The sequence below is a fragment of the Coregonus clupeaformis genome, chromosome 36, assembly GCF_020615455.1.
Source record: "Coregonus clupeaformis isolate EN_2021a chromosome 36, ASM2061545v1, whole genome shotgun sequence".
NCBI classification, from domain to species: Eukaryota; Metazoa; Chordata; class Actinopteri; order Salmoniformes; family Salmonidae; genus Coregonus; species Coregonus clupeaformis.
Genome location: NC_059227.1, coordinates 5,429,709 through 5,457,536, shown reverse-complemented (window position 1 = coordinate 5,457,536; position 27,828 = coordinate 5,429,709). Strand labels below are relative to the sequence as shown.

General features: G+C 43.5%; 1 protein-coding gene across 1 annotated transcript; it reads right to left on the bottom strand.

Moving 5' to 3' along the window:
- Positions 1-416: 416 nt before the first annotated feature.
- On the bottom strand, positions 417-27,470 carry LOC121552812 (G-protein coupled receptor 176). Its single transcript, XM_041865863.2, has 3 exons — positions 25,953-27,470; positions 12,043-12,295; positions 417-1,843 (listed from the first exon to the last, which is right to left on the bottom strand). Exons 1-3 carry the CDS (start codon positions 26,176-26,178, stop codon positions 613-615), a joined length of 1,710 nt encoding a protein of 569 aa, XP_041721797.1. The 5' UTR covers positions 26,179-27,470; the 3' UTR covers positions 417-612.
- Between the last annotated feature and the right edge of the window lie 358 nt (positions 27,471-27,828).

Here is a 27,828-nt window from a genome sequence, read left to right as displayed (position 1 = left end):
GTCGACCAACGTCTCCAGAAAAAACAACCTTGGCTCTTAGGCGTCGGTGTGCAGCCTTTTAGAATCTTGCCAGTCATTGACATAAAATGTATCCATTACACGGCAGGGAGAATCAACAATGAGGCAGACTCATCGAGCTCTGGAGTTGTACATCCCTGTTCTCTCTTACAGGGGGCCCTTGGTCAGGTGACTGGTCATGTGGCTGGTCATGTGACTGGTCATGTGGCTGGTCATGTGGCTGGTCATGTGACTGGTCAGGTGACTGGTCAGGTGGCTGGTCAGGTGACTGGTCAGGTGGCTGGACAGGTGGCTGGTCAGGTGGCTGGTCAGGTGGCTGGTCAGGTGACTGGTCAGGTGGCTGGTCAGGTGACTGGTCAGGTGGCTGGACAGGTGGCTGGTCAGGTGGCTGGTCAGGTGGCTGGACAGGTGGCTGGTCAGGTGGCTGGACAGGTGGCTGGACAGGTGGCTGGTCAGGTGGCTGGTCAGGTGGGGTTTCCTCCACTGACTTTGTATCCAGTCATTGACACAAAATGGATCAAAAATCATCCACATACTGATCTCCAGCCATAGCTGTCATCAGGGGTCATCAGTTCAAAGGTCAATGGCCAGGGTTCATAGTTCAGGGGTCGACGTAGGGAAGGTGCTGACCTTGTTGTTCCTGCTGATTCGTCGTTCTGGCCTTGGGCGTGGCTGTTTGGTCTGGATCAGTTCCTCGGGGGTGTTCCCTAGAGGTGGGAGGAGCCTCTTTTTACTGTTCCTGGTCTCCGGCAGCCACTGGGGCGGCAGCTCGAACGGCCCGAACCCAAACTGGGTGGCATCCTCGGGCTCCGTGGGGGTCGCTGGCGCCACCTGTGACGAGGAGGTGTAAGCACAGGCGTGGACAGGGGAGAGCTCGGGCAATATGAGAGGAGGTTGTTCTTTAGTTACCAGGACGCTCTCTCTGGTTGGTTCGGTCTCTTTCTGAAGAACCACCTTCCCTCCATGTCCCCCTTGTCTCCCTCCTCCTCCTCCCTGGTGGTAGTTCTCTTTGGGACAAGAACAGCCCCCCACCACTGACGAAGGTATCTCATTCTCCACCTCCTCCTCTTCATCGGTCGGCCTAAAGATCTGCTGCTGCCCGATATTAAACATCTCCAGGAGCTGGCTCCCGGCCCGAGCAGACCCCTCCAGGGCCCCAGGGCCCCCCTCGCCCCTCAGCCCCAGCCCCAGGGCCCCAGTGCTGACTACGTTACGCCGGCTGTAGCATCTGTGTACCCGGACTAGAACATCACACAGGCAGCGCCTGGCCGAGCGGTTCACTGTCAGAAACAGCAGAGGGTTGGTAAGGAGAGACACCTTGGGCAGCCAGATGGCCGTGAGATGGAGAAAAGGGGACAAGTCCTCCCTGTCCCCGAGAAGAGTGCGGTATACCACCAACGCCCCATAGGGGGCGCTACAGGCTGAGAAGGCTAACACCACAGCCAGTAACGTAGCATGTAGCTCAGCCTCGCGTTGAGAGACATAAGGGATGGAGATGGAGTTCTGAGGGGTTCTCAACGCCGCGATGATCACCTTCTTCTTCTGGCTGGCGCTGAGGGCTCGGCGAATCAGGACCATTAGCAGGAAGACGATGACGAGCGGGAGGATCACCGTGGTTACGTTGTATGTCACCACGTAGACCATGTGACCCAGGGAGCGGGCGCGGGCGTCGGAACATGACGAGGTTACGTACACGTCCGTAACGTTGGTTACGGCGAACACGGGCACGCTGGCGATGGTGGCGTGGATCCAAATGTAGATGACAAGGTCACGTGATCTGGCGTCCGAGATCTTCCTCTCCAGAGGGTAGAGGACAGAGTAGTACCTAGAGAGGAGAACAGAGGACAGGTCATTAACCTTTAGATACTTCTTCTAAACAAAAGCAACAGAGAACAGAAGAAGAAAAGGTATATCCTGAAAGCATTCTGTTATTTTTCTTGTGCTAATTTCTTTTGCATGTTAGAAGTAGACAGGACAGCAGTAGTTACCAAGGCTTTGTGTGTTAGACGTAGACAGGACAGTAGTAGTTACCAAGGCTTTGTGTGTTAGACGTAGACAGGACAGTAGTAGTTACCAAGGCTTTGGTGTTAGACGTAGACAGGACAGTAGTAGTTACCAAGGCTTTGTGTGTTAGACGTAGACAGGACAGTAGTAGTTACCAAGGCTTTGGTGTTAGACGTAGACAGGACAGTAGTAGTTACCAAGGCTTTGTGTGTTAGACGTAGACAGGACAGTAGTAGTTACCAAGGCTTTGTGTGTTAGACGTAGACAGGACAGTATTAGTTACCAAGGCTTTGTGTGTTAGACGTAGACAGGACAGTAGTAGTTACCAAGGCTTTGTGTGTTAGACGTAGACAGGACAGTATTAGTTACCAAGGCTTTGGTGTTAGAAGTAGACAGGACAGTAGTAGTTACCAAGGCTTTGTGTGTTAGACGTAGACAGGACAGTAGTAGTTACCAAGGCTTTGTGTGTTAGACGTAGACAGGACAGCAGTAGTTACCAAGGCTTTGTGTGTTAGACGTAGACAGGACAGTATTAGTTACCAAGGCTTTGTGTGTTAAACATAGACAGGACAGTAGTAGTTACCAAGGCTTTGTGTGTTAGACGTAGACAGGACAGTATTAGTTACCAAGGCTTTGTGTGTTAGACGTAGACAGGACAGTAGTAGTTACCAAGGCTTTGTGTGTTAGACGTAGACAGGACAGTAGTAGTTACCAAGGCTTTGTGTGTTAGACGTAGACAGGACAGTAGTAGTTACCAAGGCTTTGTGTGTTAGACGTAGACAGGACAGTAGTAGTTACCAAGGCTTTGTGTGTTAGACGTAGACAGGACAGTAGTAGTTACCAAGGCTTTGTGTGTTAGACGTAGACAGGACAGTAGTAGTTACCAAGGCTTTGGTGTTAGAAGTAGACAGGACAGTAGTAGTTACCAAGGCTTTGTGTGTTAGACGTAGACAGGACAGTAGTAGTTACCAAGGCTTTGTGTGTTAGACGTAGACAGGACAGTAGTAGTTACCAAGGCTTTGGTGTTAGACGTAGACAGGACAGTAGTAGTTACCAAGGCTTTGGTGTTAGAAGTAGACAGGACAGTAGTAGTTACCAAGGCTTTGTGTGTTAGACGTAGACAGGACAGTAGTAGTTACCAAGGCTTTGTGTGTTAGACGTAGACAGGACAGTATTAGTTACCAAGGCTTTGTGTGTTAGACGTAGACAGGACAGTAGTTGTCATTGTGGGAGACGCAACTCGCCGGTGGTGATGCAGCTCACTTCCCCTGTCTGAAAAATGTGTGCGCGACCCAACATGTGGCAGACATGAAGCGGTTCAAAGATAAAATAACGGGACTGTTAAGGGAGTTTGAGCAACGCTTTCAGATTTTTGGTGAACTGGAGAAAGACTTCAACGTTTTTTGTTCGCCATTCACCGTGAATCCCTCTGATCTGCCCGTCAGCATCCAACTTGAAATAATAGACTTGCAGTGTGACTCGGATTTGAAGGGCAAATTTGCCGCAGCTGGCTTGGACACATTTTATCAGAATCTCTTGCCAGGTTACCCCTACTTGACAGCCCTCGCTGCAAAACTGTTGTGCATGTTTGGAACCACATATCTTTGTGAGCAAGTTCTCTGTAATGAGCATAAATAAAACAAAGCTGCGCTCAAGGCTCACGCACAAGCACTTGAATCACATCCTGAAGTTGGCTGCCACTCAGGATGTGACGCCTGATATTGATGCGCTGGTGAAAGCTAAAAGATGCCAGGTATCAAGAGTCAAATAAACTATGCAACCCCACTTAAAGTGCTGCATGAGACACCCTGATATAGTTCTGTGATCTGTTATATACTTCTGTGAATCACTGAGGCATTGTGTGTTTGTGTGTTGTTTGTCCTCAGAATTTCAAATAACTTGAGGTGTTTTATGATTAATAGTGATGTTGTGCTTTTGGACACACTGTCCTCAGGCTCCAGCTTTATGTTTATATGTTTTTATGTTGATGTGCTATTGTTTTTAATTGATTTTATTTTATTTGTATATTTAACCTATTCTTGACTCTGTGGTTCTTGCACTTGTTTGGGGAACAGGATTTCATTATTTGTATCTACATTTCTGCCTGAGAAATGACACCCTGATATAGTTCTGTGATCTGTGAAACAGTTATGTGAATCACTGAGGCATTGTGTGTTTGTGTGTTCTTTTTCTTTAGAATTTTCAAATAAACTTCAGGTGTTTTATGATTAATAGTGATGTTGTGCTTGTACTATTTTGGACACACTGTCCTCAGGCTCCGGCTTTATGTTTTATGTTGATAGTATTAAAACAAAGAAAACAATCTGAAGTTGTTGTTTTTAAGTTATATATACCATGATTTTACCGGTCCGGCCCACTTGGGAATAGATTTTCCTCCATGTGGCCCCTGAGCTAAAATGAGTTTGACACCCCTGATGTAGATGGAAGACTCTCTGGAGTGGGTACTGCTGTTGGACGAATACTCTGTAGTCCAGCTGCTGTTGGACGAATACTCTGTAGTCCAGCTGCTGTTGGATGAATACTCTGTAGTCCAGCTGCTGTTGGATGAATACTCTGTAGTCCAGTAGTCCATTGTAAATTAGTTGTCGCTTCACAGCAAACACATCCTGAGTGGCCAGACCCCAGTGACCTCTTTCTCTGTATTGACTCAGTTGGTTTGAGTATGGCGCTTGCAACACCAGGATTGTGGGTTCAATTACCGGGGCCACCCATACGTAAAATGTTGCATGCATGACTGTCAGTCGGCTAAATGGCACATATTATTATATAGGACTCTTTTTGACCTTCTCTCTAGACCAGAGGTCAGCAACACGGATCAAGATATTTTTTTTGTTGTGGGGGAAAAAAAACAAGTTTAATTTAAGAAATCTGTTCCCAAGTATTCCCACAAAAAGAAAAGAGACATGATCGTGCCTCAATGTAATCAAGTTATTAAATTATTGTTATTTTCAAATACAGTCTCTTTTTGGGCTTAGTTGTGGTCAATTTGCAGTGTACAAATTATTATAATTATTTTCTGGCCCCGTGACCATTCACTCAGACAAAAATCGTCCTGCAGCTGAATCTAGTTGCCCACCCCTGATCTAAACTAACCTTGCTATACCTACCTACCTATCTAACTAACTAGGTGGGTAAAATACACATGTAAACTACCCTGCAGAGGAAAGAGAGGAGGAACATATGGAAATAGACTGAAGAACGACAATAGTAAATATATCATTGTTTCCCTCTCTCATTCACAGAACTCTTCACTGGTTGAGGAGAACAGATACTCCAGTATGAATGAGTGTAAGTGGGTGTTTTGGGTGGCTAAATGGAGCAAGTGGAAGACAGAGAGAGAGAGAGAAAGATCTTACTGAGGTGTGAAGAGTCTTGTGTGCACAGAATACACATATTTTGATCGTTTCTTATGTATGTGTGAGTAGGTGAATAGGTGTGTGTGTGTGTGTGTGTGTGTGTGTGTGTGTGTGTGTGTGTGTGTGTGTGTGTGTGTGTGTGTGTGTGTGTGTGTGTGTGTGTGTGTGTGTGTGTGTGTGTGTGGGTGTGTGTGTGTGTGCATTACACAGAGATTATGGTATAGAGGAGAGAAGCAGACATGGAAAGCAACTGTTTTAACTTTTCTTGGAAGAGGAGAGAGGTGAGTGAGTGAGTGTAGCAGTGAAGGAAGAGGAGAGAGGTGAGTGAGTGAGTGTAGCAGTGAAGGAAGAGGAGAGAGGTGAGTGAGTGAGTGTAGCAGTGAAGGAAGAGAGAGGTGAGTGAGTGAGTGAGTGAGTGAGTGAGTGAGTGAGTGAGTGAGTGAGTGAGTGAGTGAGTGAGTGAGTGAGTGAGTGAGTGTAGCAGTGAAGGAAGAGAGAGGGGAGTGAGTGAGTGTAGCAGTGAAGGAAGAGAGAGGTGAGTGAGTGAGTGTAGCAGTGAAGGAAGAGAGAGGTGAGTGAGTGAGTGTAGCAGTGAAGGAAGAGAGAGGTGAGTGAGTGAGTGAGTGTAGCAGTGAAGGAAGAGAGAGGTGAGTGAGTGAGTGTAGCAGTGAAGGAAGAGAGAGGTGAGTGAGTGAGTGTAGCAGTGAAGGAAGAGAGAGGGGAGTGAGTGAGTGTAGCAGTGAAGGAAGAGAGAGGGGAGTGAGATTTTTGTTGTTGTTATTCTGTCTCTTACTGTTCAAATAAACCTACCATTAAAATTATAGACTGATCATGTCTTTGTCAGTGGGCAAACATACAAAATCAGCAGGGGATCAAATACTGTTTTCCCTCACTGTAACTAGGTGGGTCAAATACACATGTAAACTACCCTGCAGAGGAAAGAGAGGAGGAACATATGGAAATAGACTGAAGAACAACAATAGTAAATATATCATTGTTTCCCTCTCTCATTCACAGAACCCTTCACTGGTTGAGGAGAACAGATACTCCAGTATGAATGAGTGTAAGTGGGTGTTTTGGGTGGCTAAATGGAGCAAGTGGAAGACAGAGAGAGAGAGAGAGAGAAAAGATCTTACTGAGGTGTGAAGAGTCTTGTGTGCACAGAATACACATATTTTGATAGTTTCTTATGTATGTGTGAGTAGGTGAATAGGTGTGTGTGTGTGTGTGTGTGTGTGTGTGTGTGTGTGTGTGTGTGTGTGTGTGTGTGTGTGTGTGTGTGTGTGTGTGTGTGTGTGTGTGTGTGTGCATTACACAGAGATTATGGTATAGAGGAGAGAAGCAGACATGGAAAGCAGTGAATGAGTGAGTGTAGCAGTGAAGGAAGAGAGAGGTGAGTGAGTGAGTGTTGCAGTGAAGGAAGGGGAGAGAGGTGAGTGAGTGAGTGATTTAGTGAGTGTAGCAGTGAAGGAAGAGGAGAGAGGTGAGTGAGTGAGTGAGTGAGTGAGTGAGTGAGTGAGTGAGTGAGTGAGTGAGTGAGTGAGTGAGTGAGTGTAGCAGTGAAGGAAGAGGAGAGAGGTGAGTGAGTGAGTGTAGCAGTGAAGGAAGAGGAGAGAGGTGAGTGAGTGAGTGTTGCAGTGAAGGAAGAGAGAGGTGAGTGAGTGTAGCAGTGAAGGAAGAGGAGAGAGGTGAGTGAATGAGTGAGTGTAGCAGTGAAGGAAGAGGAGAGAGGTGAGTGAGTGAGTGAGTGTAGCAGTGAAGGAAGAGGAGAGAGGTGAGTGAGTGAATGTAGCAGTGAAGGAAGAGGAGAGAGGTGAGTGAGTGAGTGAGTGTAGCAGTGAAGGAAGAGAGAGGTGAGTGAGTGAGTGTAGCAGTGAAGGAAGAGAGAGGTGAGTGAGTGATTGAGTGAGTGAGTGAGTGAGTATAGCAGTGGAGGAAGAGAGAGGTGAGTGAATGAGTGAGTGAGTGGGTGTAGCAGTGAAGGAAGAGAGAGGTGAGTGAGTGATTGAGTGAGTGAGTGAGTATAGCAGTGGAGGAAGAGAGAGGTGAGTGAATGAGTGAGTGAGTGAGTGTAGCAGTGAAGGAAGAGAGAGGTGAGTGAGTCAGTGTAGCAGTGAAGGAAGAGGAGAGAAGTGAGTGAGTGAGTGTAGCAGTGAAGGAAGAGAGAGGGGAGTGAGTGAGTGTAGCAGTGAAGGAAGAGGAGAGAGGTGAGTGAGTGAGTGTAGCAGTGAAGGAAGAGAGAGGGGAGTGAGTGAGTGTAGCAGTGAAGGAAGAGGAGAGAAGTGAGTGAGTGAGTGAGTGTAGCAGTGAAGGAAGAGAGAGGGGAGTGAGTCAGTGTAGCAGTGAAGGAAGAGGAGAGAAGTGAGTGAGTGAGTGTAGCAGTGAAGGAAGAGAGAGGTGAGTGAGTGAATGTAGCAGTGAAGGAAAAGGAGAGAAGTGAGTGAGTGAGTGAGTGTAGCAGTGAAGGAAGAGAGAGGGGAGTGAGTCAGTGTAGCAGTGAAGGAAGAGGAGAGAAGTGAGTGAGTGAGTGAGTGTAGCAGTGAAGGAAGAGAGAGGGGAGTGAGTGAGTGTAGCAGTGAAGGAAGAGAGAGGGGAGTGAGTCAGTGTAGCAGTGAAGGAAGAGGAGAGAAGTGAGTGAGTGAGTGAGTGAGTGTAGCAGTGAAGGAAGAGAGAGGGGAGTGAGTGAGTGTAGCAGTGAAGGAAGAGGAGAGAAGTGAGTGAGTGAGTATAGCAGTGGAGGAAGAGAGAGGGGAGTGAGTGAATGTAGCAGTGAAGGAAAATAAAAGTGGAGAGGAAAGAATAGTGTGTGTAGAGTCAGGGAGAGAGTCCCTCCCTGTGGACTGTCAGTTATTTTGGCTGCAGGTCAGAACAAGGATCTCTGCAGGAGAGACACACCACCAGGCAGAGTGGAGTACACATGCTGCATCAATTACAGCCCGTCTCCGCACTATGGGGGGTGAGTAGAGATAGAGGGAGGTTTTGTCTGGTACAAAAACAGATTATACAGTTTTCAATTTTAAAAACGCCCATACCAGTAGAAATCCACTTTTTCGAGCTGAAAGACGACAGCCAGAGCTTACCCGTGATGTTGCACAATGGTTTAAGTCAATAAGTCATTGTTTTAGTCAAAGTATGATATATTTGGGCTTGAAGAGACAAATCCAAACTGACCACTTCGTGCAAATCCGTGTGAATGCGGTGTCTTTTCCTATAATATGACCAGGGACGGCTTGTTCAATAGGGCGATATGGGCGACGCACTGCCAAACGGGAAAAGGAAGGGATTTTTTTTCTAATCAATTATATCACGGCAACAGCAGTTATCAGTGTTCACGTCTGATCTGCCAGCCACTAAATGTCAAATCAGGCTAAAGTCGTGCTTCAAATGGCCCCGCCCGTTTTTGGGGCGATTTCAGTCAAGTTGAAAATCGCCCAGAAGTCTCTCATAGCCTGTCATGTAAAATCTATTTTTTTCACATTTCAAAGCTTTCAATACATTCTCTATGGGTGTCTGTGGGCTTGCACTTACGCGCTTTCGTCATACGTGACGTAACGTTGAACGTAACTAAGACAATGGCGGCTAGAAGCGTCTCTGTTGCGACCTGCAGTGCGGCGTTATTTTATGTTTTTAATTTGTAGACTTAGTTTACAAACATTCTGCCAACCATGGATTTCCAGTGGTTGGTTTTGGACTGATCTTGTTGATCGTGTACATACCCGCTACGAACGGACTAAATAATGAAAACGCTGCTGCCAGCTGAATCCCAATACAGCTGGGAGACTTGGCTGGATGAGTCCCGGACAGAGAAGTGGAGCCGGCCACCTTCACCCTGGTCAGAGCGGACCGCGATCCTGGTAAGAGAGCGACTCTGTACCCCGACATTGAACTGCTTTCTGTGTCATTGCGACCTTACTAACAATTCAATTCAATTTAAGGGCTTTATTGGCATGGGAAACGTGTGTTAACATTGCCAAAGCAAGGGAAGTAGATAGTAAACAAAAGTGAAATAAACAATAAATATTAACAGTAAACATTACACTCAGAAGTTTCAAAAGAATAAAGACATTTCAAATGTCATATTATGTATATATACAGTGTTGTTACAATGTGCAAATAGTTAAAGTACAAATGGGAAAATAAATAAACATAAATATGGGTTGTATTTACAATGGTGTTTGTTCTTCACTGGTTGCCCTTTTCTTGTGGCAACAGGTCACAAATCTTGCAGCTGTGATGGCACACTGTGGTTTTTCACCCAGTAGATAAGGGAGTTTATCAAAATTGGGTTTGTTTTCGAATTCTTTGTGGATCGCTGTAATCTGAGGGAAATATGTGTCTCTAATATGGTCATACATTTGGCAGGAGGTTAGGAAGTGCAGCTCAGTTTCCACCTCATTTTGTGGGCAGTGTGCACATAGCCTGTCTTCTCTTGAGAGCCAGGTCTGCCTACGGCGGCCTTTCTCAATAACAAGGCTATGGTCACTGAGTCTGTACATAGTCAAAGCTTTCATTAAGTTTGGGTCAGTCACAGTGGTCAGGTATTCTGCCACTGTGTACTCTCTGTTTAGGGCCAAATAGCATTCTAGTTTGCTCTGTTTTTTTGTTTGTTCTTTCCAATGTGTCAAGTAATTCTCTTTTTGTTTTCTCATGATTTGGTTGGGTCTAATTGTGTTGTTGTTGTTGTCCTGGGGCTGTGTGGGGTCTGTTTGTGTTTGTGAACAGAGGCCCAGGACAAGCTTACTTAGGGGACTCTTCTCCAAGTTCATCTCTCTGTAGGTGATGGCTTTGTTATGGAAGGTTTGGGAATCGCTTCCTTTTAAGTGGTTACTATCTGCCCCGTGAGTTCCCCCAATTGTTTGTTACCGTTGTGTACTGTTGATAATCACAAGTTTACTGGAGAACTGAGACCAAGTAGAGACTTTGGACAGGGTGGATATGGTATAATAAAGGCAGTTTATTCAGAGGTAAAGATATCTGGAATCGCGTGCACGGACTCGTGCACGTGTGTAGGTCACCTAAATCATCAGAAAAATTGCCCCTCCTGAGAATTTTTTCAGGAGCCGCCACTGAATATGACATACAAATTATTTTCAGCCTGTTTCGTTTCAGCCCTTACAGAAAAACCACATGATTTCACAAGTGGAAAATCACATGATTTCAAGTGAAATTTCAGATCTGAAATCATGTGAAAACGTGTTTTTGGAACACTTCACATGTGATCACGTTTTCACGTGTAAGTTTCATGTTATCACATGTTGCTTTACATTTTGTCACATGTTATCACATTAACTTCACATAAGATCACGTGATCACATTCGTTTTTGTAACACTTCACATTCATGTGTTTTTTCCATAAGGGAGGGCTGGGTTTTATTTGAATGTTACCACCCACCAGCATGGCATTGTTTATTAAAACAGCTGCAAATGTCTTCCTCTTGGTGACTGAGATAAGACAAACAGCCTTGTGTCAACATGGCCGCCTGAGCCATGGAGCAAATAAAAAAAAATACCCGAAAATTATCATAATCCGTTGGATAATTTGTCCATTTTCACTTATCTTTTAGCTAGTCTGTATAAAAACATATATACATACACACACACAATATCTATATATACATACATACATACATACATACATACATATATATATGACCCCCCTCCCAAGATGAATGGTTTTGACCACTAAAGATTTGCTTCACTACACGCACCCCTGATTTGATTGGTGTAACATTAGCTAGAAACCACAAGTGTCTATCCAGATAATGAAAAGGCACCTGTGAGAAAAAAAATCAAGGATCATGAGCAAAGTCATTGTAGCCTATCATTTCACTTCCCCTGTGAGAACCATGAGCACGGGCTGACTTGGCGTTGCTGTACCGGAGCCGAAGCCTGCCAGCAGCCTACTTACAAAAAGTTGCACCGTGTCCATTACAATGTAGAAACACAATGCTTATGACAAATCCAGCTCCAGAACCCCAGCTCCAGAACCCCAGCTCCAGAACCAGCCATAGATCATCTTATTCTTTCTAACTATTTCCATCTGTGGTGAAGTCTAGTGGTTTCCATATGAGGTGAAGTCAAAGACAGGCCAGTGGTTTCCATCTGTGGTGAAGTTTTCCCTAAATCAATGCTTATGACAAATTCAGCTCCAGAACCAGTCATAGAACCATCTGGCTAATCTTTTGAATCCAGTACAAAAACAGCAACAACAGATTAGCTAGCAAGACAAGGTTAGCATGATCGCTAGCTACACTGACAACTGTCAGACTATTTGTTGACATTTATCAACCCAGACCTAGTTCATGAATATGTATACGTAGCAGTCGTCATTCTTTGGAGGATGTGGAATCTAAGCGACAGGAAATTACATTGAAATAGTGGCGCCAACTTCCTCTGGAGGGAGGGGGGGGGTCCTTTAAAGATCTGTGTTTACAAGATCAAGCAGTTTCCCGACTGTGTGGCTTTCCACATGTATAAATAAATAAAAGCATGAACACAGGACATATGCTTTATTACTGCACCTAAATGTCAGGCAAGAATCAACCGCTAGCAGTCCCCCCCAGACAGATCTGAACAGATGGGACCAGTAAGCAATATGTTGCAGCTACCAGCAGTGCAGTTTGATTTTCCAGCAATCACCCACCTGTCGAGTGCGATAGCAGCGAAGCTGAGCACGGTGACGGAGCAGAAGAGTTTGTGGAGGAACTTCAGGGCCTTGCAGAGCAGCAGAGTATGGAGCCACCAGCAGCAGCGAGGACTGGCCCCTAGAGCCACGTCGAAGGGAACACACACCAGACCCGCACAGATCCCAGAACACGCCAGGTTCTTAATGAAGCAACTGGTCACCGACTTGAAGACACTGGTACAGCAGGTACACCATAAAACAGTGGCATTGCCTGGGAGAGAGAGAGAGAGAGAGAGAGAGAGAGAGAGAGAGAGAGAGAGAGAGAGAGAGAGAGAGAGAGAGAGAGAGAGAGAGAGAGAGAAGGGGAGAGAGAGAGAGAGAGAGAGAGAGAGAGAGAGAGAGAGAGAGAGAGAGAGCATAAGGGCAGGTGAGTTTTACAGCATAAGGGCAGGTGAGAAAATGTAATATTATGGTGTGAGAGTTTGTGAAGTGCTTTTGAAAAACAGTCAGGAATAAACAACATTTACAAAATTATCGATCTTATATCCCCTTCTGTCTTTTCCAGTCTTTTCAGTTTGTCAAAACAATCCATTTAAACTGGTGGGCAGAGGCAGGCCTGAGGGGAGCCAAGAAGACAGATACATTTTAGCAACAAGTGTGACATGCCACTGGTATTCCACACACATCCCAGAGTTTGTGACTCATCACACACACACTGGAACTGAACATCACACAACCCACCATCCCTCCTGGCTCCTTCCCTACTCCCACCATCCTCTTTCCCTCCTTCCCTCCCTCCCTCCTTCTCTCGCTACTCCTCTTTCTACTCCATCACTGCCAGTGGAGGCTCCTCTGAGGAGAAAGGTGAGGACAATCCTCAGTGAATTTCATAAAAATTAAAATGGTAAAACATTTTAAAAAGTTATATTTGTTAGATAGAACTATACTAAATATAATCACGTTACCAAATAACTGATTAAAACACTATTTTGCAATGAAGGTCTACAGTAGCCTCAACAGCACTCTGTAGGGTAGCAGCATGGTGTAGCCGGAGGACAGCTAGCTTCCGTCCTCCTCTGGGTACATTGACTTCAATACAAAACCTAGGAGGCTCATTGTTCTCACCCCCTTCCATAGACTTGCACAGTAATTATGACAACTTCCGGAGGACATCCTCCAGCCTATCAGAGCTCTTGCAGCATGAACTGACATGTTGTCCACCCAATCAAAGGATCAGAGAATTAATCTAGTACTGAAAGCATAAACGATAGCTAGCTAGCACTGCATAAACGGTGGTGAGTAGTTGACTCAAAGAGAGAGAAAGACAATAGTTGAACAGTTTTGAACAAATTAATTTCTTCCAAAATGAAGGAGATGCATGAGAGAAATAGAGAGTTTGTCTTTTTTTCACTTTAAGTTTCACTTACAGCTAGCAAATGCAGCTAGCTAGTTTAGACTACTGAAACACCCTGCTCAAACAGAGGGATGCTATGTTAGCTAGATGGCTATGACTTTCCAACACAACACTGGAACTCTTCCAAGTCAAGGTAAGCTTTTGGTATTACTAATTTATTGCCACCGGGGCCCACCGGTGTAACTGCTTACTAACTATACACTGTAACGTTACTGCATGATTGTAGCGGATTTACTAACGCGTTAGTTCTGTTAGCTATGCTGACTATGACGTTACTTCAGCTAATATGGGGACAACGATGTAGGCTGTGTGTAGCGGTTATGACATGGTTTGGCTTGGAAAGGTTTTTTCGCCTGGTCACATACAGCTGATGTGTTGTGCATTGAAGTCGACAAGCGAAGGGAAGAGAAGGAATACAACATGGCTGTTACAAGAGTGAACTCTGTTTACGCGTGATCAGGGGTGTATTCATTCGGCTGATTCTGTTGGAAAAACGTTTCTTAAACGGAAACAAACGGAACAAAACGGGGATAAACATACCTGAATTTGTCCAATAGAAACACCCTATATCAGCTAGATGAAAGGTATTGAATGTCACTGTCTGTCACCTCAAAGTTGTATCTCGACCTGTGTGCACCTACGTTGTAAACGTTCATTCATAGGTTGTAGCAACCTCATGATGGGAATAGGGATAATTCGAGCGAGTATCATGTAGTACCCTAACATATCGCTGTTACATTGAACTGGGGGAATGGAATATCAATGAGATTAATCCGATATGCTGTAATAGAAATAAGGCCATGCTCATAAAAAAAAGATAATCCTCCCTCATCTTAAACGGCACTGACCGCCACTGATCTCTGTCTAGTGCACTAATATCCCGACTAATGAAAAACAATAAATCAGCACGCCCATAGTTGAAGGAGTCCCCCTAGAGCTGCTATGATAGAAAACCGCACATAAAAAAACAATCATTATATTAATGACATGCATTTTAATTATTACGGGGCCGATTCAGACTTAGGAATTTACGCATTTCCTACGGACGTCTTTCCTATGCACTTCTCAGTATTTGGTCATCAGACTTACGTTATTCAGTGGCACAACTCGCTCTGCAGGTGTGGCTACCTTGCAGCTCTGAATACATTTCATTCAACTGCTGAAAACCCTCCCACTTGCTGGCCAACAGATTGTCTCGTGGACTTTTCATTCAATAGGGTTTTCAGTAGTTTTATCTTAAGCCATCCCTTTTAAATACGGTGTATGTTTTAGTAAAAATGTGGTCGACAAACTCACTAGAATAATATTAGGGATCAATAAAAGAAAGCAATCTAAATATATCCATATTCGTCTCTGTTTCAGCACCAATTGGTAGATTTAAAAATATTCTGATCTTGTAGATTATTTGGGGTTAGGAAAGTATTTATGAATAATAAAAATAAAAAAGGTTTGGCGAGCCTTTACACACGAAAGAAAGAAAGAAAGAAAGAAAACGGTAGCTTGATTCATTCTGGAAATTGCCACATTCAGTTCTTCAACCCATGGTAATGCTGGATGATTATAATGAATTATAATAGGGAGCATAGTGTACAATAGTAGACTATACCCTCATCTAGTGTCTGCACTAACCATGGAACAGTGGGATGTCACCGCCAAGTATTGCACCATGTGTCGGGTTCAAACTGATACTGATTGGTCTGTGCTCTGCTCCATAACGATTTAATTAGCCTATATGTATTATATGTATATGTATTATATGTATATATATATATATATATATATATATATATATATATATATATATATATATATACATATAATACATATACATATAATATATATATATACACACACACACACACACACTCAGGTTCAAAAGTTTGGGGTCATTTAGAAATGTCCTTGTTTTTGAAAGAAAATCATTTTTTTTGTCCATTAAAATAACATCAAATTGATCAGAAATACAGTGTAGACATTGTTAATGTTGTAAATGGCTATTGTAGCCGGATACGGCTGATTTTTTATGGAACATCTACATAGGCGTACAGAGGCCCATTATCAGCAACCATCAGTCCTGTGTTCCAATGGCACGTTGTGTTTGCTAATCCAAGTTTATAATTTTAAAAGGCTAACAAAAAGAAAAGATTAAGATGGGCAGTCTGAGATATGGCTTTTTCTTTGCAACTCTGCCTAGAAGGTCAGCATGCCGGAGTCGCCTCTTCACTGTTGACGTTGAGACTGGTGTTTTGCGGGTACTATTTAATGAAGCTGCCAGTTGAGGACCTGTGAGGTGCCTGTTTCTCAAACTAGACACTCTAATGTATTTGTCCTCTTGCTCAGTTGTGCACCGGCGGCCTCCCACTCCACTTTCTATTCTGGTTAGAGCCAGTTTGCGCTGTTCTGTGAAGGGAATAGTTGGGGCGATATGTGAATTGGAGTGGGTCTAGGGTATCCGGGATTATGCTGTTGATGTGAGCCATGACCAGCCTTTCAAAGCACTTCATGGCTATCAACGTGAATACTATGGAGCGGTAATCGTGTAGGCAGGTTACCTTGGCTTCCTTGGGTACAGGGACTATGGTGGTCTGCTTGAAACATGTAGGCATTACAAACTTGGTCAGGGAGAGGATGAAAATATAATTGAAGACATATTTCACATGTCTCCAGCAATTATAAGGTCAAATATATCTAAAACAAGTGTCATTTATATTCACAATTCCCTTATCCAAACGGATTACTCATTTACCTAGCTCTTATCAATAGCTGTTATCAAGTTGTAAATTACAGTGCATGGAGAATGGTGTTATTTCTATTGGAAAAAATAAAGTAGATGCTTTTTCCACTTGGAACCGGTAGGTTCACTAGACCTTATTCAGGGGGTGGAATTATTAGGGAATTACCGTAAAACTTCAATTAAATGCAGAGTCTCAAATAGCCGCCTGTCCCTTTTAATAGCTGGGCAACACATTTCAGCAAATAAACACCGTTTCAAATAAACGCTGGGTCTAAATGAACTGTTTACAAGGTTACCATGAATTACCATTAATTGTTTACAAGCTTCTGGCACAGTGGTCTAAGGCACTGCATCGCAGTGCTAGCTGTGCCACTAGAGATCCTGGTTCGTATCCAGGCTCTGTCGTAGCTGGCCGCGACCGGGAGACCCATGGGGCGGCGCACAATTTGCCCAGCGTCGTCCAGGGTAGGGGAGGGAATGGCCGGCAGGGATGTAGCTCAGTTGGTAGAGCATGGTGTTTGCAACGCCAGGGTTGTGGGTTCGATTCCCATGTGGGGCCAGCATGAAAAAGAAAAAACTCACTAACTGTAAGTCGCTCTGGATAAGAGCGTCTGCTAAATGACAAAAAAAAAATATTGTTACAATAAATAATTAAGTAATGACTCAAAATAATTATGGCAATCTTCAGTTTTTATCGCTAGTAAGAAACTGCTAGCCATTGTCTGCTAACAGCTGAGAACTGCTAGCTAACTGGCAAGCAAAAGAAACAGTCATCAACTTGGGCTCCCGAGTGGCGCAGCGGTCTAAGGCACTGCATCTCAGTGCTTGAGGCGTCACTACAGACCCCCAATTTCGATTCCAGGCTGTATCACAACCGGCCGTGATTGGGTCCCATAGGGCAGCGCACAATTGGCCCAGCGTCGTCTGGGTTTGGCTGGTGTAGGCCGTCATTGTAAATAAGAATTTGTTCTTAACTGACTTGCCTAGTTAAATAAATAAAAAGTACAGACCCCTAGAAAATCAGCCAATCGCCATCTAGTGGCGAAAGGAAGAACTGCCTAAAATGAACACTTAAAGATATATTTTTTTGATTGATTTTTTTATAGAGGCATACTACGACAAAAGAAACGTGACACAGTCTGTAAATGATAACACATTAGTGCAGGAAATGAAGAAAGCGATTCAAATGCTGGAATTAAGCTAACTATACAAATGAGCAAAAGCTGTGTGCTTTAAGGAAGTAGACGCCTGGCTCAAATAAACGGTTATTCATTGACATTTCACGGTAAGTCAAGGTAAGAACACGGCGTATCTGTAGACACCTTCATTTATTAGTTCTCCACCCCAAACTAATACACATAGAAACAAAAGTGCATAAAAAGGGATTTACGTTCCATTTACGTGCGCTCAACTCGGGTCAGAATCGGCTCCAATATGCACTGCTGGTCTGTTGCATTGAGACTTGTCTTGAAAATGGCTATCCATACATAACCTTTTACTGTATGGTATGTCTTTAAATGTCTCTGAGAGCAGGAGGATGGGGCCGATGAGCTGGACCTTTCCTTTCTATGCATCATCCTCATGATGTCTCAATAGGCTGGCAGCTGCGGGACACCTCTCAGTCTCGGAACAGTGGTCTGTGGACTGTATGGTCTGAGTGCAACTGAAATAAGCAGACATCTTTCTTTCCCCCATTCACTATCTGACTCTTCAGTAACTCTAGTTCTCCTTCACTCTCTCCCCATCTCAGAGAAGGCTTTCAGGCCCTCACAGCAGGTACACACGATCTTCTCTTCGCCAAGCTGACAGAAGTCTTTCAGGCCCTCACAGGCACAGCTCTGCACTCCGATTTTTTAAAAGCCCTCACTAACAGACTTTGAAGGCCTCAAAGGCATTAAATTATTTATTTTTCTTCTTCTTCCAGGAACCTCAAATTGTTTCTGCCTTAAAAGCCAGTCAGTCAGTTTTCTAGTAAACTTTTGCTCAGTTTGATTAGAGTGCTGCTGAAGGACACTATGGTTGCGTCCCTGGTCAAAAGTAGTGCACTATATAGGGAATAGGGTTCCATTTGGGATGCGCACTAAGATCATTCCCCTATTGACTCTTCAGTACTCAGTAACTCAGTAATCTTCTCCTCCACCCCCTCTCTCCCATCTCCTCTGACTCCAGACTGACAGAGCCTCCTCTGACAGTCAGTCATTCAGTCAGGCAGCCAGTCAGTCTCTCAGCCAGTCAGTTAAACTCAGCCAGTCAGTTAAACTCAGCCAGTCAGTTAAACTCAGCCAGTCAGCCAGTCAGTCTCTCAGCCAGTCAGCCAGTCAGTCTCTCAGCCAGTCAGCCAGTCAGCCAGTCAGTCTCTCAGCCAGTCAGCCAGTCAGTCAGCCAGTCAGCCAGTCAGCCAGTCAGTTAAACTCAGCCAGTCAGCCAGTCAGTCAGCCAGTCAGTCAGTCAGCCAGTCAGCCAGTCAGCCAGTCAGTTAAACTCAGCCAGTCAGCCAGTCAGTCAGCCAGTCAGTCTCTCAGCCAGTCAGCCAGTCAGCCAGTCAGTCTCTCAGCCAGTCAGCCAGTCAGTTAAACTCAGCCAGTCAGCCAGTCAGCCAGTCAGTTAAACTCAGCCAGTCAGCCAGTCAGTTAAACTCAGCCAGTCAGCCAGTCAGTCAGCCAGTCAGCCAGTCAGTTTACTATACTATTTAACCTATATGGAACTTCAGTCCATGACGCCATGTAGCAGAGAGCACTGGTACTGGTAGTGACTAATACTAGAAACAGTCTATTTACAGGGTGACTGATGGTCAGGTCAAAAAGCCCAGTCGGTCCTAACCAGGGCCCGTAGTTATCAAGTGTTTTAGCATAGAAGTGCTGATCTAGGATCAGGTCCTCCCTGTCCATAATAATCTGATTAGTTATGATCTAAAAAGGTAAAAAGGATCTTAGATCAGCACTCCTACTCTGAGACTCTTGATAAATACGGACCCAGGTGTTTTTAATGTTCTTAATTCTGTTACGCTGCTCAAGTGAAGTGAAGTAACTGAGCTCACTGTGTTTCCAATGGCAACATATGCTATCTTTGGATGAGCTGCCAATGTGTGAATCAGGTCTGAATGTACTCTACGTTCCGTTGTCTACTGAATAAACACTGCCATGTTGTCTACTGATGGATCAACAGCGAGCTCTCAGACAGCCAGATACATGAAAGCAGCTGTCTGTCCAGTATAACTGGTGTGAATGAGATAACCATCATAATAGACAGAATAAGATTATTTTAGATGCACACCAACCTGAGCCTGGAAAAAATCACTTTAGCCTACTGAAGGACACTTTCAAAGCCAGATCTTCTCTTATATTCACAGAGTTCTCGAGTCAGTCATATCTGTGTCAATTGATTAGTATACCATACGATTGCTGTGAATTGGATTTTCATAAGTGGCTAGACCAGAGCATATAAATCAGTCACTACATTCGAGAAATGTCAGATGATTTCTGGTTATCAAGTGTATCAAACATAATAGAAAGTTAGTACAATAGATAAGATCTTGCTACCATGGAAAGGTGGGTGCCTGTCAATTTGTAGAAAAATCACCCTGATTAACTCTTTAGTATTATCCCAGTTTACCTATTTGCTTATGGTCTTGCCTACGCCTAGCGAACAGTTTTTTAAAAATTATATGAGAAATAAATATTCAATTTTATTTGGAACGGCAAGCCAGACAAAATTAAACGGGCCTATTTATATAATGAATATGAATTCGGAGGACAGAAATTATTAAATATTAAAGCATTAGACCTATCACTAAAAGCTTCAGTCATACAAAAGTTATACTTAAATCCGAACTGGTTCCCTAGCAAATTAGTAAGATTGTCTCACCCAATGTTCAAGAATGGCCTTTTTCCATTTATTCAGATTACAACCACTCACTTTCAGTTATTTGAAAAGGAAATCATCTCCCAGATATCACTATTTCTAAAACAAGCCATAGAAAGTTGGTTGCAATTTCAATTTAATCCTCCAGAAACGACAGAACAAATAATGCAACAAATATTGTGGTTAAACTCAAATATACTAATTGACAAAAAAACTAAAATGGAAGAGGAAAGTGGAAGGAGGAGAAAGTAAGGAACTTGTCTGTCGGCCTTGCATTAAAGAACATAATTGGTTAAGGAAAACTGTGATAAATAGAAAGGTATGTCAGTTTCATTTAAGGACCAAAGGATTGACAGCCATCCCATATAGATTGCAAAATAGTTGGGAAGAGATTTCTGACGTACCGATCCCATGGCATAGTGTTTATGAACTGATATGCAAAACGACACCGGATTCAAAACTTAGAATCTTTCAATTTAAATTATTATATAAAATTCTTGCTACCAATAGAATGTTATTTATATGGGGGATACAATCTTCCCAGCTCTGCAGATTTTGCTGCGAAGAGACAGAATCATTAGATCGTTTGTTTTGGTACTGTCCATTTGTAGCTTGTTTTTGGACACAGGTCCAGGAATGGCTAAAGGATTACAATATTTACCTGGAGCTAACTCTGCAGATAGCACTACTGGGTGATCTGAAAAGTCATAGTCAATCGATCAATAACATAATAATACTATTAGCAAAAAAATATATTTTCAATTCACAATCTGTAGAAACAATGAGAATAGAAAGGTTCATAACTTTTGTAAGACATCACAGTACAGTTGAAATATATATGGCAAATAGAAATCCTATATGGATGGTGTTAAAAGATAGATGGGAGGTGTTGAATGGAGTTGAAGGATGGGACTAATAACAACTAACAACAAACAATAACAAGATAACTAATAATGTAGGCACGCTGTGTCCATAATAAGTGTATGGGTTGTAGGTTGGGAGCTTTTGTGAAGGAGCACAGTTAGAAAGATATGGCATATAGAAGCAAACCGGATGGACATCATGAAAATGATCGGAGAGGTTGAGAGTAGAAGAAGTTCAGGAGGTAACGTTCAAACAGGTGCAGTTAATACAGGTAATGAGTGGAGAAGGAGGGCTTCTTAAAGAAAAACTAACAGGTCTGTGAGAGCCGGAATTCTTACTGGTTGGTAGGTGATCAAATGCTTATGTCAAGCAGTAAAATGCAAATTAATTACTTAAAAATCATACAATGTGATTTTCTGGATTTTTGTTTTAGATTCCGTCTCTCACAGTTGAAGTGTACCTATGATAAAAATTACAGACCTCTACATACTTTGTAAGTAGGAAAACCTGCAAAATCGGCAGTGTATCAAATACTTGTTCTCCCCACTGTATATATATTTTTTAAAAACATGGGGGATTGGAAGTGATGCAGACAATTACATTGATGGAAGTTACAATCTATCTGCAATATTAAGCTGATCTACCCCCCATGTGTATCAACCAAGTTTATTGATGTTGCATAGCACATGATCGGAGCAACGCACGCCATTGCTCATCGGGCTACTTTAAAACACAGGTCATTGATGAGGATAGAGATACCTTTAAAAACACAGGTCATTGGACTATTTATCTTCTCTCTCTCTCCTCATCCCTCTCTCTATTGTTCGTAAAGATCACTGGCGCAAGGCCTCATCGGTGTTTTCAAATGCTTGCTGGGCAATAATGGTGCACCGTGGTTACTGGTTACCAAACTCAATGGCTTTTATACAGAGGAAGAGCAAACATTGATAATCTATAACACTAATGCCCAGGCCAAAAGCAGATGTCAGCTACGAGTATCATTGATGACATCAAAATGGATGGGCAGTGGTACTGATCACCTCCACAGATGGATGTTTTTATACCTGTGATTATATACATTCAGGTGTTTTTATACTGTATATAGAGCATACACTACCGGTCAAAGGTTTTGAACGGTAGTATATATATATATATATATATATATATATATATATATATATATATATATATATATATACAGTACCAGTCAAAAGTTTGGACACACCTACTCATTCAAGTGTTTTTCTTTATTTTTACTACGTTCTACATTGTAGAATAATAGTGAAGACATTAAAACTATGAAATAACACATATGGAATCATGTAGTAACCAAAAAAAGTGTTCCACAAATCAAAATATATTTGATATTTGATATTCTTCAAATAGCCACCCTTTGCCTTGATGACAGCTTTGCACACTCTTGGCATTCTCTCAACCAGCTTCAACTGGAATGCTTTTCCAACAGTCTTGAATGAGTTCCCACATATGCTGAGCACTTGTTGGCTGCTTTTCCTTCACTCTGCAGTCCGACTCCCAAACCATCTCAATTTGGTTGAGGTCGGGTGATTGTGGAGGCCTGGTCATCTGATGCAGCACTCCATCACTCTCCTTCTTGGTACAATAGCCCTTACTCAGCCTGGAGGTGTACAAATGATAGTCCCACTAAGCCCAAACCAGATGGTATGGTGTATCATTGCAGAATGCTGTGGTAGCCATGCTGGTTAAGCGTGCCTTGAATTCTAAATAAATCACAGACAGTGTCACCTGCAAAGCACCCCCACACCATAACACCTCCTCCTCCATGCTTTACGGTGGGAAATACACATGCAGAGATAATCTGTTCACCCACACAGCGTCTCACAAAGACATGGCGGTTGGAACCAAAAATCTCCAATTTGGACTCCAGACCAAAGGACAACTTTCCACCGGTCTAATGTCCATTGCTCGTGATTTTCTTGGCCCAAGTAAGTCTATTCTTCTTATTGGTGTTCTTTAGTAGTGGTTTCTTTGCAGCAATTCGACCATGAAGGCCTGATTCACACAGTCTTCACTGAACCGTTGATGTTGAGATGTGTCTGTTACTTTAACTCTGTGAAGCATTTATTTGGGCTGCAATTTCTGAGGCTGGTATCTAATTAACTTATCCTCTGCAGCAGAGGTAACTCTGGGTCTTCCATTCCTGTGGCAGTCCTCATGAGAGCCAGTTTCATCATAGCGCTTCATGGTTTTTGCGACTGCACCTGAAGAAACTTTCAAAGTTCAAAGACCTTCATGTCTTAAAGTAATGATGGACTGTCATTTCTCTTCGCTTATTTGAGATTTTCTTGGCTATCTTCTGTATACCACCCCTACCTTGTCACAACACAACTGATTGGCTCAAATGCATTTAGAAGGAAAGAAATTCCAGAAATTAACTTTTAACAAGGCATACCTGTTAATTGAAATGCATTCCACGTGACTACCTCATGAAGCTGGTTGAGAGAAAGCCAATAGTGTGCAAAGCTGTCATCAAGGCAAAGGGTGGCCATTTGAAAAATCTCAAATATATAATTTATTTTTGATTTAACACTTTTTTGGTTACTACATGATTCCATATGTGTTATTTCATAGTTTTGATGTCTTCACTATTATTCTACAATGTAGAAAATAGTCAAAATAAAGAAAAACCCTTGAAAGAGTAGGTGTTCTAAAACTTAATAGTGTATGTCTGAATAGAAGGAAAGGTGTTAACAGCTAAATATAGATACATTGTTGTTGCCTCTCCATGTGTGATATTAGAAACTGGGAATGAATAAACCTCACACCTAACCATATGCATCCCCTAGAAAATCGTATTTTTTGCTAATTAAAAGGCTTATTCTGCAAGATTTGCACACCATCAAAAAGTGAGCCCAGCAACAATAATGTAAACAATGGACCAAGATGGAAATCTTACAGACTATGGCTTTAAGTACTAGTAAACTCCTGATTCCACTTCCAGGAATGGTGATATAATGCTACACTACATGACCAAAAGTATGTGGACACCTGCTCGTCGAACAGCTCATTCCAAAATCATGGGCATTAATATGAAGTTGATCCCCCCCCCCTTTCTGCTATAACAGCCTCCACTCTTCTGGGAAGGCTTTCCACTAGATGTTGGAACATTTCTGCGGGGACTTGCTTCCATTCAGCCACAAGAGCATTAGTGAGGTCGGGCACTGATGTTGAGTGATTAGGCCTGGCTTGCAGTCGGCATTCCAATTCATCCCAAAGGTGTTTCGATGGAGTTAAGGTCAGGGCTCTGTGCAGGACAGTCAAGTTCTTCCACACCGATCTCAACAAAACATTTCTGTATGGACCTCGCTTTGTGCACGGGGGCATTGTCATGCTGAAACAGGAAAGGGCCTTCCCCAAACTGTTGCCACAAAGTTTGAAGCACAGAATCGTCTAGAATGTAATTGTATGCTGTAGTGTTAAGATTTCCCTTCACTGGAACTAAGGGGCCTATCCCGAACCACGAAAAACAGTCCCAGACCATTATTCCTCCTCCACCAAACTTTAACGTTGGCACAATGCGTTCTCCTGGCATCCACCAAACCCAGATTTGTCCGTTGGATTGCCAGATAGTGAAGCGTGATTCATCACTCCCGAGAACGCATTTCCACTGCTCCAGAGTCCAATGGCGGCTAGATTTTCACCACTCCAGCCGACACTTGGCATTGCCCATGGTGACCTTAGGCTTGTGTGCGGCTGCTCGGCCATGGAAACCCCTTTCATGAAGCTCCCGACGAACAGTTCTTGTGCTGACGTTGCTTCCAGAAGCCGTTTGGAACTCAGTAGTGAGTGTTTTTACATGCTACGCGCTTCAGCACTTGGCAGTTCCGTTCTGTGTGTTTGTGTGGCTTACCACTTCGCGGCTGAGCCGTTGTTGCTCCTAGACGTTTCCACTTCACAATAACAGCACTTACAGTTGACCGGGGCAGCTCTAGCAGGGCAGAAAACTTACAAACTGACTTGTTGGAAAGGTGGCACCCTATGACAGTACCACGTTGAAAGTCGCTGAGCTCTTCAGCAAGGCCATTCTACTTCCAATGTTTGTCTATGGAGATTGCATGGCTGTGTGCTGTGTGCTTTTGTATATGTAGTGTATTTGGCATAGCAGCTACAGCTACAGTCAGAGGGACTGAGGTTGACACGCTCCTGTATTTGTTTGGAGAAAAACAGATTAAGAACAGGCACAGAGACAGAGACAGAGACAGAGACAGAGAGAGAGAGAGAGAGAGAGAGAGAGAGAGAGACAGAGACAGAGACAGAGACAGAGACAGAGACAGAGACAGAGACAGAGACAGAGACAGAGAGAGAGAGAGAGAGAGAGAGAGAGAGAGAGAGAGAGAGAGAGAGAGAGACAGAGAGAGATAGAGAGACAGAAGCGAGAGAGACAGAAGACAGTGAGAGAGACAGAAGACAGAGAGAGAGAGAGACAGAGATAGACAGAAGAGAGAGAGAGACAGAAGAGAGAGAGAGAGAGAGAGAGAGAGAGAGCGACAGAGAGAGAGAGAGAGAGAGAGAGAGAGAGAGAGAGAGAGAGAGAGAGAGAGAGAGAGAGAGAGAGAGAGAGAGAGAGAGAGAGAGAGAGAGAGAGAGAGAGAGAGAGAGAGAGAGAGAGAGAGAGAGAGAGAGAGAGAGAGCGAGAGAGAGAGAGAGAGAGAGAGAGAGAGAGAGAGAGAGAGAGAGAGAGAGAGAGAGAGAGCGAGAGAGAGACAGAGAGAGATAGAGAGACAGAAGAGAGAGACAGAAGCGAGAGAGACAGAAGACAGTGAGAGAGACAGAAGACAGAGAGAGAGAGAGACAGAGATAGACAGAAGAGAGAGAGAGACAGAAGAGAGAGAGAGAGAGCGACAGAGAGAGAGAGAGAGAGAGAGAGAGAGAGAGAGAGTGCGAGAGAGAGAGAGAGAGAGAGAGAGAGAGAGAGAGAGAGAGAGAGAGAGAGAGAGAGAGTGCGAGAGAGAGAGAGAGAGAGAGAGAGAGAGAGAGAGAGAGAGAGAGAGAGATGGTGTAGGATACTTTACTTACCCAACAGGGATCCTATGAGGATGATCACTTGGATGGTAGTGGTGAAGTCCCGGTAGGCTTGCTCTGTGATGTAGTGCTGCTGGCCATCCAACCGAGTCACCTTGTTGGACACACCGTTATCCCACGGTGTCGGACCGGACCCGTTATGGGAATCCAGCAGGAGGTTGGCCGGGGTGAAATTCGCGGTCCCATCTCCTGCGGTCGGTACCCAACTCCCAACATCCATTTTAGTTCACCCCAAGATTATATTTAACTTTAAATAACATCTTTAAGAACCATTGAATAGCAAGCCGGTGAATAGGCTGAAGATTCGTCATAAGTAAATACTGCCCCCACTTATTATACACTAGTATCTGCAATGAAGTCAAGATTGATTTGATTTGGAAAATGAGATATTTTAGAAATGAGACATGAGAATGGATTTGCCCTGAGGTGTTGAATAGTCCACTGCCCAGCAGGTAAACAGACTGGGGCCAATTTCAAGACAGAATGGCATTCATTCAAGTCCACACAGTCAAAAAAAATGGTTCGGAAAAACCGGCCAGAATATAGATTCACAATTCCATATGTTCAGATTGCCCAAATATTACATCACGTTAATTTTTGTCTTCCCAAAACATGTCTGGTGACATCTCTCAATGCCACAACCGATGAGCGCGAGCTGTCCATGGTGATGAAAAAGGCTACCTCAAGGAGGTAAACTTCTGTCAAACATTCATGTTTAAAAAAAAAAAAATACTTAAACCTACATGAAAACACAAACAGGCTATTGACTGACTAGGTTGCAGTCATACGCATTGACATTCCACATCCACACATCTGAATGAGGAGAGGATGTGCCCATTTCTAGCCTATCAAGCACGTTTCCATTTCAAGGATTTTGTTCAACTGAAAAGCAGTGATTTGTCCTAAAATATATATGAGATTTAGCCTAGCTACATACCTTCAAGGATTTTCTTATTGAGCCTACAGACAGTATTTTAGACTACACCACGAACACGTCACTCAGCAAGCGGTCAGTCAGCTGTATGGGCTGGATCAGTCTGGTCCAGTAGGCTATTGGGAATAAAAGAGACAACGCGTTCATCCGTCTCTCCGTCCAATTGATAAAATATTCTCTCCGTGCGCGTCACCGACAGCCCGCCGCTGTCTGTCGGTCAGTATTTTCGGTAGACTCGCTGTGCTGGTGGGGGAACTGACTAATATTTCTCAGGCAGCACACCAGAGGCAAGAGCCCCTCCCCTTCGTGGCAATATCATAGGCTTTATCTATAGTCTCATTTGTTAATGACGAATAAAGAACGAGAGTGCGGGAAATTGGTTGATATACATATTTATAGGCCGCCTAAATAAACTCAATTCAGCTTTAAAACAACGGATGTCACTATGCATTTCAATGTACTCATAGCAGCATATAGCTACTGTTGCCTAGGCAATTCTTTCCCTAATCGTTGTACTGAAATGTTGCAGGTCACTGTGGTCTACAAGGAACTCCAGAGGCCAAAAGTGTTGCCATATCTCCCGATATAACATGCAGATGAGAGATTCCTCTTTAATAGTTTCAAGTTATTAGTCGTATGTTCAAGGTACACATGGTATATACACCATACACATGCTTACTTTCAGGTTCCTTCTGGACAATGCAATAACAATAAGAAATAATAAAAGATAAGAATAGGAACATAAAGTAAATTGCTCAGTAGAATATAATATATTTTTTAGCTAAGTATGATACAGGAAGGCACAATTTATAGTATTCCACGATTTTCTTTCTTAGTAACGCATTCGTGTACATTAGGCTACACGATTTCCAAATTTGTTGTGGCTAACGTTTAGTAGGCTACCTAGGTCACTAACATTAGCTAGGCTAGGGGTTA

Bases quoted from the DNA above. Each gene is read 5' to 3' on its own strand.
- LOC121552812 (XM_041865863.2), bottom strand. From the start codon at position 26,178: ATGGATGTTGGGAGTTGGGTACCGACCGCAGGAGATGGGACCGCGAAT. The intron at 12,296-25,952 runs GTAAGTAAAGTA...TCTCTCTCCCAG, and splicing joins CCTCATAGGATCCCTGTTGG to GCAATGCCACTGTTTTATGG. The intron at 1,844-12,042 runs GTGGGTGATTGC...TCTCCTCTCTAG, and splicing joins GCTGCTATCGCACTCGACAG to GTACTACTCTGTCCTCTACC.